At 37.2% G+C, this 12,747-nt stretch overlaps 2 protein-coding genes across 7 annotated transcripts in view; one reads left to right on the top strand and one right to left on the bottom strand.

Moving 5' to 3' along the window:
• Cip4 (formin-binding protein 1-like Cip4) overlaps window positions 1–6,799 on the bottom strand; it is a 221,661-nt gene extending 214,862 nt beyond the window's left edge. For all 6 annotated transcript variants that reach the window (XM_071589329.1, XM_071589328.1, XM_071589325.1 and 3 more), the window contains exon 1: window positions 6,654–6,799. In XM_071589329.1, the coding sequence (XP_071445430.1) occupies window positions 6,654–6,677 (24 nt within the window). In that variant the 5' untranslated portion in view covers window positions 6,678–6,799. The remainder of the gene's footprint in view (window positions 1–6,653) is intronic.
• Window positions 6,800–7,537: 738 nt separating this feature from the next.
• The window catches only part of LOC139691479 (daxx-like protein), a 34,808-nt gene continuing 29,598 nt past the window's right edge, over window positions 7,538–12,747 (top strand). Inside the window, exons 1-4 of the mRNA XM_071589317.1 lie at window positions 7,538–7,819; window positions 7,898–8,005; window positions 8,112–8,213; window positions 8,333–8,536. Coding sequence (XP_071445418.1) covers window positions 7,775–7,819; window positions 7,898–8,005; window positions 8,112–8,213; window positions 8,333–8,536 — 459 coding nt within the window. The 5' untranslated portion in view covers window positions 7,538–7,774. The remainder of the gene's footprint in view (window positions 7,820–7,897; window positions 8,006–8,111; window positions 8,214–8,332; window positions 8,537–12,747) is intronic.

The raw sequence follows: 12,747 nt of genomic DNA on the forward strand, positions 1-12,747 counted from the left end.
TAGGCCAGAAAACAGTTCAAATGTTCTCTTTCCTTCCGACCTTCCCTCTCCGCTGAATTCACTTTTTGAAAACAAGTAACCGTTTTTGCTTCCTTTCTACACATTTACCAACCTATCATTATCTTTCTGAAAATAATCAGTATCACTCTGATATTTTTTAACTGTCCTTTATTTAAGGTCTTTGCCATTGTAAATTAATTGGTGATACATTTCTGTGCGTGGAGCACTATCGAAAAACTAATAAACTAACTACCTTAAGACAGCTGCAGGCCAATGGTCTTGGCGAATGAATATGCTTGGAAAACAATACACGCGATCGCTGCGCAATGCCCGAGAAGATGAACTACATGAAGTCTCCCAAGGTCATGCACTCAGGTGGGCACGACGTTTATATGAGATGATATCCTTCATGACAAAAAACCTGAAAGAAATCGACATTTCCGTCCGTTTGATGGGGTAACATCATCTTGCCAATGCATGAAGCGCTGGCTTTTTCCAGTGAGTTTACACTCTTGCGTAAAATAATAACAATACGTATTAAAGAGTAAGTATTAGAATATGTGAGGCATTACGCGAATTGAGGTGGAAATCCTTGCACTCACTGTCATTTAAAAAATTAAAAACTTCCGAATCTGAGTAATCAACCCGAAGGTCGGTTCCATAGGTGAAGTTCGAGCTCACCAGAACTAAGCCCAACAGATCGCCGCGGCGCGTGGAGTTCACACATCAGGGCAGGGAGCGGTTCCGTTTCCTGTCTCGCCTGTGAGATTCCCATGTAAGGTCTGGTACCCGATAAATCATATGGAGTTGTCACCGGGTTGCACCCTAGTCCTCCCAGGAAGTCAGGAGCCCAGCACTCAACCCACTGAACTACCACGTCTCATTAACCTTAATGCAATATTTCATGGTAATTCCATGGAATAAAAGTAAAAAGAACTAATTAACGTTATCTTGAATTTGGAAATGAAAATGACTTGTATGCCTTCCGGAACTTGGGATTTCTGCATAGTCTATGGAAAACAACAGCACTAGATCTATCAAAATATCTCACGTAGAGTAAAAAGCATCAAAAGCAGTCGATTGGAATTAAAAATGAATGATTGCCGAAATGGGGTGCCAAATAAACAAAGCCAAAGAAAAACAGCCGATGATGGGTTTGAATGGTTATTTCATGTCGTAACTCGTTTTTGGCATTCCGTTGAAGGATCGCAGTTCAGGGAAACTGATCATCGTCAAGTAAACACAATACAGCAACGAAGATGAGTGCTTCACGCGAGTTAAGAATTTCAATTAAAATTGATAGCAAATCATTTCACTACCACATCTTTTTGCGATACAAAAGTTTTTTCTTTCGTTTAGCACATATATTTACAGCAAGGCACACCGATGAGACCCTTGCAGTATTCTTCAAAATTAATGCGCATAAAAGCCTCCATTTTGACAAATAGACGTAATATTATTTTAAGGATGACTACCACACTGCCTGCCGTTTCAGATGACTAATTAAACGCACAGAATCAAAAGTTGTCGATTAGGTTTAAAAATGAATGGCCTTACGTTTAAATCTAGGTAACAAATTTGCTGTAGTCAGAGATACGCTACAACTACAACTCCCTCCAGCACGTTACCTTTACGTCTTTTTTACCCATCTAAGTCATCAACACTGGAGGAAGCAACGAATACATTTTCCCTCTAGCCAACGAAGTCTCGATCTCATGTTACCCAAGCACTTCTAACTAAAGCCATAAGCTTAAGTTAGAAGTGCTTAATTCAACGAACGCACTCATGTTACGGGTTCAGGTTTTACAGTAAGTTATAATCCCCACCCGACACGATCCACACTACGTAACCCTAAATCTTAAAAAAAATTGCATTACTTTTCGAACACACCCTGTATAAACGCACTTAACCATAGTAATCAACCCGAAGTTTGATATGATAGAGGATAGAGGTCGTCACTCAGAACCAACGGCGCGTGAAATTCACACAAGGATACAGGGACCAGTTCCTTTCCTCGTGTCACCTATGATTTCCCAGGGAGATCTGGTACACGAAAAATCACGCAGCTCGGGTGAAGCTGATTGTTCTTGAGAGGCGACACCTGGAATCGTGCCCTCTGGCCTGGCCCTCTGCTCAGTAGCCCAGCGGTCTAACCATTGGAATACCACGTACTTAAGATCGTGTAATTGTACGCCCTTGGACCCAACTGCAGTTGTTTTCATTAATATAAATGACAGCGATCCATTCTAATTGATCATTCAAAGAAATGATAAGGTTAAACAAAGGTGATCGTAAAAAATATCTTGATTAACCGTTTTCAGAAGTGGAAGCTCTTCAACTATCAGGGTTTAAGTTCCCAAAATATTGCATCAACTAAAACGAATGAACCTCGTGACTACCTCGTTATAACATCTATTGTCTTAAATTAAGTAACACCGACCACTTGCATCAATCATGCAAACAAAATTTATAGAACTACCCATATTGATTTGAAGCTAACAGAGATCGAGGCAGTTATACTTGATGAACCACTGAATGCTGAAAAGTGTTGATGCGTGGCGTGGCGTAAGGCACCTTGACTTCGGTAACATAGGCGACAGGTACAGAGCGTGACCAGGCGTTCTACTTCCGTGCAAACACTCGTGTTATAGGCAGTGCGATAACCAGTCGGTGAGCGGATGGATGCAAAACGAATTTCCACGATTTTAATAACTTGAAAGACAAAACAGGAAAGACATGGCATCACATGAAATGGGAAAATTATTCCTAACATAGGTGACAATAATATCATCGATAAATTAAGGACAATTCAAAGCCTATGATTCAAACTATACGTCCGACTTCCTCTAATCTGTCAGTTAAGGAAACACGATGATGATAAAAATCGTCTTAATTCCAACCGGAATGATGAGCAATATATCGTGTTATTACTTGATTTTTTTAAACAATGTCCATTGGTCTCAAAAACTGCGCATATCATTCATACGCTGTATATTGTAAATTGTGTAAAGGGTAAACAATGTACCAATAGCACAACTCTTCTAAGTTTAGCACTACATCTCCACTATGCCTTCGAATAGAACTTATTATTATTGTTAGGTAATCTACCGGCTAAGTTAGGTTTTTGGATGGACACAGCTCCTAAATAAATATTTTTTGACTCCTAGAAAGACATCTACATCAGGTCCCTCCTCATCTTTGAGTACCTTCTTCCTCCCATCATCCCGTCCAACATCCCTATCCTGTTCCTTCCCTTTCTTCGTTTGCCCGACATTCTCCCTTCTATCAGTCTTCAACATCCCACTGCCGGTCAATACCCCCTTCAGCCACTTTTCCTGCCTCCATAGGATTTCTCCCAACAAACCCCTGTCCTCGCCCACCATACCAAGTACTTCCTCATTTGTTTTCTTCGCTGTCCATTTCAACTTCTCCACACCCACATTTCAAAAGCCTCCAGTCTACGTCTATCCTCCTGCTTCAATGGCCACGTTTCCGCGCCGTACATAGCTACGCTCCATGCCAAAATTTTTACGAGTCTTTTCTTAATATCCTTACTCAACGTCCTTGCCATCAACTGTATGAAGCCTCTTTGCCTGGCGCAATTCTTCTCCTTACGTCCGTACTACTTTGACCGTGTTGGTCCAAAACACTTGCGAGATACGTCAACTGTTCTACCTGCTCTAGTTTTTGCCCTCCAATTATAATCTACGAAATCTCCAAGCTTCGCCTTTTTCTTTCTATAAGTCGCATAACCTTTGTTTTATTAATATTGATAAATAGAACTTATGTAATATAAAATTTATGGTTAAAACATATACTTCCAAAAAAGTCTTAAACCTCATGATAATAGCATATGTTCAATGAAATGCAATTCAATTTCATTAATATCTCTGATTTAGAGCACGCAAGTTTCATCACACGGTAAGCTGCTCGCATCCGACCATTTGAGGAAGCCTGCCAGGAGACGTTTCGTTAAATAAATTCGCTCTTCAACGGCAGCCCATCAAGGAAAGGGATGTAGCAGGTTTTCAAGAATGGCTATAACCGCATTAAAAAATCAGCCCAACATGTAAAAACGTATTCTTCTAAGACCCAAGTAGAGTGCAAAATACATTAAACAAGGGAAATCAATTCCAACCTCAACTAGTCCGACGGAACTGAGAACGAAACGGAGGCGGAACTGGTAGATCATTAATTCGCTACAGCCTTGGCAACATACTGTACAATTTGTATAATTTCATTGTCATACTGGCTACATGGCTAGGCTCCTCGCAAATCTCTTCGCGGGCGGGTATTACGGTTGTGCATAGAAGCAACTTTGGCCTCCCTATAATACGTTAAAACAACAATAATTTGAATGGGAATATGATCGGGAAAACACGCAAATCATAAAAAATAAAAATTCAAGGGATTCATGCATCACTTAACTTAATTTACATATTAAACTTTATATTAGGGGCCTTAAATTTGAAAAACTAGATCAGGTCTATAGTTCTTCTACTGGGGAAAACTGGAATTGTTCATCCGCTGTAGTCATTTTTCTCAGAACACGGGTAATATTAGAAAATTTTTGTTTCGTTCAAGTGCACATATAGTCCTTTGGAAGAGCTTATATCTCTTCAATGTGATCTATTCGCACCGCAAGATCCTCCTATGTAGTGGATAAATTCTCGCGATTGCTTGATCCATATATGGCTGGTGCGGGCCCGAAAAAATGAATCATTTAACACTCTTTAAGAATGGGCGTTATGCCAGATATAATACACAGCAATATACAACCACTGTGTTCCATTACCTTGTAATTTTAAAGACAATATATTGGTGAGATACATTCTATTTGCTCTTTAAATGTCCGTATTTGCTCAATTCAAGTCGATTAGTTCTCACCATGGCTGGAAAACCTGATACGATATACCATGCCATGAGGCAATATTTACACCCCGTCTAGGCGCTCTGTTCGAAGTTGAACGATATGAACTTCACGTGAACACCTCTGATAGCAAACTCATAAGGTTTTTTGTTGACTTTAATAAATATCATCCTCTCAAATCGCCAAATAAATTTGCATAATTCAACAAAGTATTTAATTTCTATGAATTTCTAAGGCATATAATGAATACGTAAAACATTTTTCCAATGTAAATAAAAATCGGTTTCCCGGTACTGCCCCATACGATAATATGCAGTCCTCGATTTTAATATATGATACTCCTCATTCACATTAATCCTTGAAATCATTAAAGATGTGCTGCCCTGAAGAACTTTCCTCCAGCTTTCATCCCTCAGGTAATGTAGGAATCAATAGTCTACACATCGCAAGTATAAAACCAACATATGCACTATTGCCGCTTAGTGTGGGTTTCTCTTGGCCAGATTATATTTTGAACTCTTCTCCATACGTTTCCACTAAGATTGTAAATCTGGCTATTCTTACACCTTCAAAAGGCCACTCACTGACAGCAGTTTCAAACAATAACATTTATTTCAACCAGCAGCAGAGCACGAATGAAAAAGGTAGAAATAAGTACCACTACTTAGGCGTAACGTAAATATGAATCCTAAGATTAGGATGGTAACTACGTTCTCATTAGTTCTCTCATAAGCAATAACGATGCATAATAGATAAATAGCTAAGCATATAATTATAAGTAGAAGCAAATGATATGATCATCCATCATACAGTAAATCAAAGATGATTTAAAGTTTTTGTTTTCAGGGCTGGACTCCCATTATCCATAAGCAGATCGGTCATCATTCGCAAAAAAACAGGTGATAAACGATGACAAGTCATGACACCTTAATCAAATTTTGACCGCAAGTCGATCTAAAAATATTAGTTTTTAATTTAATGATTTTCGGCAGTTCCAAAACTCACTTTTACTGTGAATGATGACAGATAACAGTATTGTTATTATTTCAAATTAAAGTAAACAAATCTTAGTTACTGATTCTTGCAGCCGCGGAGATCATTTATTACACGGGTGGTATCATACAAAGTATTCCACTGCACAATAAATTTATACTTTCAGTTAAAACACCGACATCAAGGTAGGTCCGAGCTTAACTACTGGGTACTGATTTCAAACAAGTCGTTTCCAAGGGCAACAAGAGAACCACTTTGGAGTACGACGTGGGCATATAACCAATACGAAACTGATGTCGTCCCACCCATATTTTGGGGTTGGGTCTTAATAACTTTCATACACCACTAGCATAATCGAATAGTGTATTTCTGGTACATAACGGAATATTTGAAACTATAACTTTAAACATGTCAGGCATAACCACCTTAAGTAGACAAATGTTTTTATAAAAAGATACAACGAAAACCCTTGAAAATGATTAAAGGAGTTAAAATAACTATTTAACCCAGGCCCGATTCATGTTTTCGCGTAAACAATAACCCAACACACCTCTAAGACAATCAATCATACATTACTACTCCGTATTGGTACACCTGTTGTAGTTTTAATCCATTGCACGGCCTTTGTACACACAGTATCACAACAAGGAATACATTCGTACGATGTTATTAGCGGGACGGCGAAGAACTCCGCGATGACGTTTCCCGACTGCCGTGACGGTAGGAATTTCACCCGGAGGCCGAGCGGTGAAATAATAATTAAAAAATCTTTAATAACGACTGAACTCACCCAAAGCTCGGTTCCCCAACTCATATTTCCACTCCTTAGGTATCTTTGTAAACGTTTTTATGGCACTCCACCTTCTTGAATCCACGAAAATACGGCAAATTAAACCATAAGCACTAACACATCCTTGCACCACTCACACCTTAACATGGCTGACTAACACTGGTGGTATGCATTGAATTCTGGGAAAGGTGAGGGAGGGGATGGTCTTCGCTGGGAACGTTAAGAAGAGCAGAGCAAACTTCGACTACGGCAAGTTCAAAAGGGTGCCTGTCCTGCCATCTATTGCAAACATCAGCAGCACATATGGGCCCTTTGAAAAAATTAATGTTTTATAAAAGTATTATAGTAATTTTCCAAAGAATGTCAAGGAAAATAAAAATTAAGGTCACATTGAAAATAGTTTTATTCATTTTTAAATACATAATCCCTTTGCCTAAATTTCTGTAGAATCAATTAGCTGACATACATTATCGGGGTTTGCTTAATATGGGCGAATCTTAGCTTTAATTATTTCAAGATAAATGGAAAATTTCCTTTGTACCTGCTTCGAAGCTGTACCTTCGTGGTTAGTTGACACTTTTGTTCGTTTGTTTAATAATCTGTAAGGTTGGCTGCAACGTATTATAATTTTAATACAAACGTTGGCAGCCCTGTGTTAACTTATTGTCGAAAGAAGGATTGAACTTAGAAGAATATGTACCTGTTAACGAAAACCATCCAAAATTTGACGCTCATAACGCGTTTTGAAGAAATAATATCATAATAATAATCTCAGCCAGATGTAACGTTTTTGTTTTAGTTTGACGCTTCATTCAGCATTGTAGCAAACAATGTTGGAAAGTTGTTTTAAGATTGTATAATGGCTTTCGTTAGAGTGTATTAAATGTGACGGATGTGATATAGATTAAAAAATTGATCCTGAAATATTAAAAGTTTTTGCTAGTCAGGAGTGAAAGGATATTTACTGTTTCGATTTTCTTTTCCTAATTTGTCATGTTGTCAACACTGCTAAACAGTACTTACTGCTTCGTGTGTAAGGTAGTTGTCTGAATCTCAGCGCGAAACAAATTTGGAAGAATTTAATACATCCAGGGTTACTTCTGGTCGTATTTTGTTAAGAAATGATTGATACAATCCATGTATCATCTAGCAATGAAGAAGAAGAGGTATGATATGCCCAAATGTCGATTTTTTCCATTTTTCCCTTCTTGTAATACTGCTTTTGACCATACAATTAATTCCAGAGTGTGGAAAAGCCTACCAAAGGCAATTTGACACGAGAAACAAGTAATCTGCCTGAGGGCCCAAAGCTTAAAAGCGTTACAGAAGAAACTTTATCCGTAACAAAAAAAGTAAACCTCTTTGATTGAATTTTTCCTTAATATTTGCTGAAGTACAGTTTGCATATTTATGTCTCTCTTTGTTCATTGAGACAGCATTGTTTTTTTCTGGATTTAGGGAACTTCTGGCAAAGGAATGATGAGATACAAAGGGAGGAGGATTAGAGAGAGCAGGGATTACGATGGCATGGAGGGTGACAGTTGGTCGACTTTCCGTGAAGTAAGATTTTGTCTGATTCAAATTTCCCAATTACTGAAAAGTACTTTGGTATAATCTGTAGTGTGGGTTGTCGTGTTCCTGAAATCTCCTTGTTCCAAACTGACGATTTATTTGTATAGTTCCTCAGGTATTGCCACGAGACCGAGGTAACAAAAAGGAATGGCGATTCTAAGTTAATGACAACTATCTTAGATAAGTTAACCCAACGGTTTAAAGATGCTGATCCGGAGTATTCGCAATCAGAACAATTTAGAGAATCTGTCACATCTATACAAAACCAAGTGGGAAGTGATCCAAGCAATCTTTTTGTTTATATGAAACAGGTATGATAAATTTACAGTTTTTCCGAGTTCATTCTTTTTTCCATACGATCTCATTTATTTCTTTTCCCTAGTTTAAGTGTGAAATTTTTTATTTCTATTTTCAAATAAATTGAAATGATGAAAAGACCCCATGAAACATTTTGGAAAGCCATGCCATGAGAACTACTGACAGAATTTTAAATAATTGTTTATACTTTTAAAATTTATCTTAATATACGATTTTTAATTTGGATGTATTAAATGTTAGTATTAGTTTTTTTGTTTTCATGAGCAGGAATGTGTTCATTAGGAGAGATTTAAGGTTTGGGTACTCGGCATGATTTTCCCTCCATTAAAGTTTGTTTAATTAATTTAAGTGGTGAGATTATGTGGTGTTGCTAATCTTTTCTAATTATGATATTCGTAATATAAGAGCTCTAACCTCACTCATAAAACCTTCTTTTGGATTTTTAACTTATTGATTGTCAAGTTTCAGATTCACCTATCAATCCCATTGGTTGATTATTTTGGGTTGGTTGAGCTTTTGCAGGTAGCCACTTTGGGATGAAGTAGTGTTGCCAGAGAATTTTCGTCTTGTGATAGAAGTTGCATTTTTTTGCCGCACTGTCTTCATGAGTGGCTGCTGTTTGCTTGCTCTTAATTGCATTTCACCCTATGTAGGCATGCATTGAAAATTCAGAAAAAATGTATTTCAAACATTTCTGAGTCCATTTCTTACACCTGCATTCAAAATCTTTGTAGATTTAGTAATTTATAGCTTATGACTGGGACAGAGAGCACAGATGAGGAAGCTACACTGTATAAATATTAGAAAGCTATCTGATGATGTTTTCAAATATTTCTATTCTTCAGAATTAGCAATATTGATTGGTACAGATTTTTGTTTAGAGACTTCAGACACAAACTATGCAAACAAAACACTGCTGTCATGTGATTTTGGATGAGAGAAAGTCATCAGGTACTGTGTAGTTCCCAATGAAGACTCAATCCCTTCTCCCAGGAGTTATTTTTTGACTCTGCCAATGTATACAAATGACTACCTTTGGGCAAGTTAAATCAGTATTGCCCACAGAGATTTTCTCGGTGATGACCTATTAATTATTGCAAATCATTTGATTTGTGCTCCGTCATAATCATTTTGGAGGATCTGCCAGTTTGGCCATGGTACACTGCATAACATTTTCCCTTATTAAGAGAATATGTTTTCTTTAATCTTGCCATTACTGATGCACTTATTATGTAAGTTCATTGGGGATAATTTGCTGCTCTGTGATGGGTATGCAATTGATTAGTTTGTACTAAAGACTCATGGAGAAGCTTGCACCATTTTTAGATCCTCAATCGAATTAGAATGGAACAATCTCTATATCTAAATAATTGCTTTTCAACAACAACACTATAATCTATGCACAATTGTTTATGTGAATTGAATTTATAGCATCCCAAGTTGACTACATGGGACCAGGTTTATTATTTTCATTTTTTCTGATCATGCTTCATTGTCTTCACACCACGTTGTCCAGGGTAACAAGGTCTTCCCACTAAGAAACAATTTTTTTGCATTCATTCATTGATTTCATTACTTCTAAATCAGACTCATTTCCTACGAAGTCCTTCCCTCTGTATTAAGGTACAATTTTTTCTATTTATCATCATCTTTGGTTATTTTAGACATTTGGCTGATCTAACTATGGACTGCATGGGTCTACCCACGGTCTGATGGTATCTGATTTTCAGTCTGTACCTTCATATACATTTAGTTTCCTTCAACCTTGATCTTATCTATTGGCTGAGTTCTCTCCTCTCTTACTCCCTCCAGCCACCTCTCTCCCTTTAAATCGCCTTGATAGCAAAGAATGTATTCTATGGCAGTGCCTGAACCAAAATATCTGTCTTTTCCATAATTTGTAACATTTCCTTTTCTTGTTCAACTCTTCTCAGCACCTAATTCCTTACTCTGTATCATCCCTTTCCACTCATTTTCTCCTCCATGGCCACATTTCGTGCTAAAGTCTTCCAATATTTTTTCCTCTCTCTTTCTGAGAGATAGAAACCATTTTGTGAGGTTTGCCTTAAAATATTATAGTTAGTTTTCAAGTGTGAAGGTACTGGAAGATCTGGTACCCGAAAAATCAAATACCTTGGGTGGAGCTGCAGGTTCCCAGAGTGCCTTGTGCAGCAATGGAACCCTGGCCCACTGGTCAGTAGTTGAATGCTCTACCCCTGGACTACTGTGGCCCTTATTTAGTGACCATGTAGGGTGAATTGTGATTGTGGGTCGCGGTAGTCCAGGGGCAGAGCGTCGGACTGCTGATGGGAGGGTCCCCGGGTTGATTCAACCTTCGGGCGGATTATTGTGTTTATGGTTATAGGGAGAATTATAGCTTAGGTAACAATAATAATTTATGCGGTCAATTAACAATTGATGACGGATTTTTACCAGTTAAAGTGGAACTATGGTGAAAACAAACCAAATCTGAGTATAAATGCATAGGTAGGTAGGTAATGTATGCATCATGTTAAAGATGATATTAGATGGTACTAAAATTTGCATTAATTCAATGGATTGGCATATGTTTTATGACTGTAAACGTTTTGTGAAAATATCTAATAAGATCAAAAACAAAGATTTTCTACACATTAATGGAGAAACAAAATACTGCATATGTGTACCAATATAATTGGTGCATAGTTATTAATCCAGAAGTAAGTTTCCTGCTGATTTCATGCCCGTTCACTTTATTTTATCATAATTTCCACTCCTGACTTCACTCACTGTCTGGTTCATGATTTTCTTTCTTGCTAGTCATTCTTTCCTTTCATTTTCCCCTCTTGATTATTTTCAGAGAGATATTATATCTTAGAATATATCAAAATATTCTCTTCTTTGCAATTTTCCCCTGTATTTTTTGCCCAGGATATCATAACCCTTCTCAGGAATTTACTGACAGCATTTGATCATCATTATACTTCTCCTATAAAGCATCATTTATTGTTTGTAATTATCTGTCTGCTTCTGTTAATGCCTATGCACATGAGAAAGCTTACTCAAGATAGATGCATAATTTAATGAAGTGTTTCCTTACTTCCAGGCTTGTGTTGCTTGCTGTCAGAAGACTTTTCTTCTAATATAATTGCTTCTTTACCTGAGCTATTCTGCTCACTATGTATGTATATCTATCTTTTTATTTTGGTACGCTTTGTAATGCTTCCTTGGCAAAATTCTCTTAGTTTCAAATTGACTTGTGCTCTTTGCCTTCTTCAACAAACTATTATCCTTCTTATATTTCTTATTGTAGAATGCCATCACTTTTGTTTATTGTTCTGTATTTGTATGTATCTATCTTTTTTCACTGGTTATGATACTGCTTTCTGTGCTATAAAATTCTTCGATTTAATCCAGCGTTTCCAAGCTTTGTTTCATATTGAAATGATCCTTAATTTTTCTACACGATATTAGTTTAATTTTATTTCATTTAATATTTGTGTAAATTACCACCTTTTCCATTGAGATAAATATCCTGAGATTTTCTATCTCTACCAATTTGACATCAATGGAGCATAGCATAATGACTGAAGATCTATATATTATATATAAACATATAAAAAATATAATATATGTATATATATATATAATATATGTATATATATAATTATGTTTATATACATAATATATAAGAACTGTATAGTAAAGAACTCAGACCAACAAAGTTAGACATTGAAAAAGAAAATGACGTAGAGGAAGACAGCTTAGGCCCAGGCATACTAGACAATGAGATAGAAAGGGCATTAAGGGAGATGAAACTAAATAAGGCCGTGGGGGTAGATAACATTCCCGTGGAACTTTTAAAATGCTTAGGAAAATGTGGGAGGAAGAGGCTATATGGGCTGATCCGTAGTATTTATGAGGAGGGAATCTGGCCAGAAGACTTTGTGAGATCAGTTTTAGTTCCTATTCCGAAAAAGGTAAAGGCCACGTCATGTGAGGACTATAGGACAATTAGTTTGATATCCCACGCAGCTAAAGTTGTTCTCAGGATCATAAACAAAAGGATAGAGAGTAGGGCAAATGATTACTTAGGGGATGATCAGTTTGGGTTTAGGAAGGGGAGAGGTACGCGTGATGCCATTGCAGTAATGAGATTATTAATCGAGAGGAATATAGAACACAACCAGGAGGTATTTGCCTGTTTCGTAGATTTCGAAAAAGC

The sequence above is a fragment of the Hetaerina americana genome, unplaced genomic scaffold (genome assembly GCF_022747635.1).
Source record: "Hetaerina americana unplaced genomic scaffold, ioHetAmer1.1.p SCAF_36, whole genome shotgun sequence".
In the NCBI taxonomy this organism is placed as follows: Eukaryota; Metazoa; Arthropoda; class Insecta; order Odonata; family Calopterygidae; genus Hetaerina; species Hetaerina americana.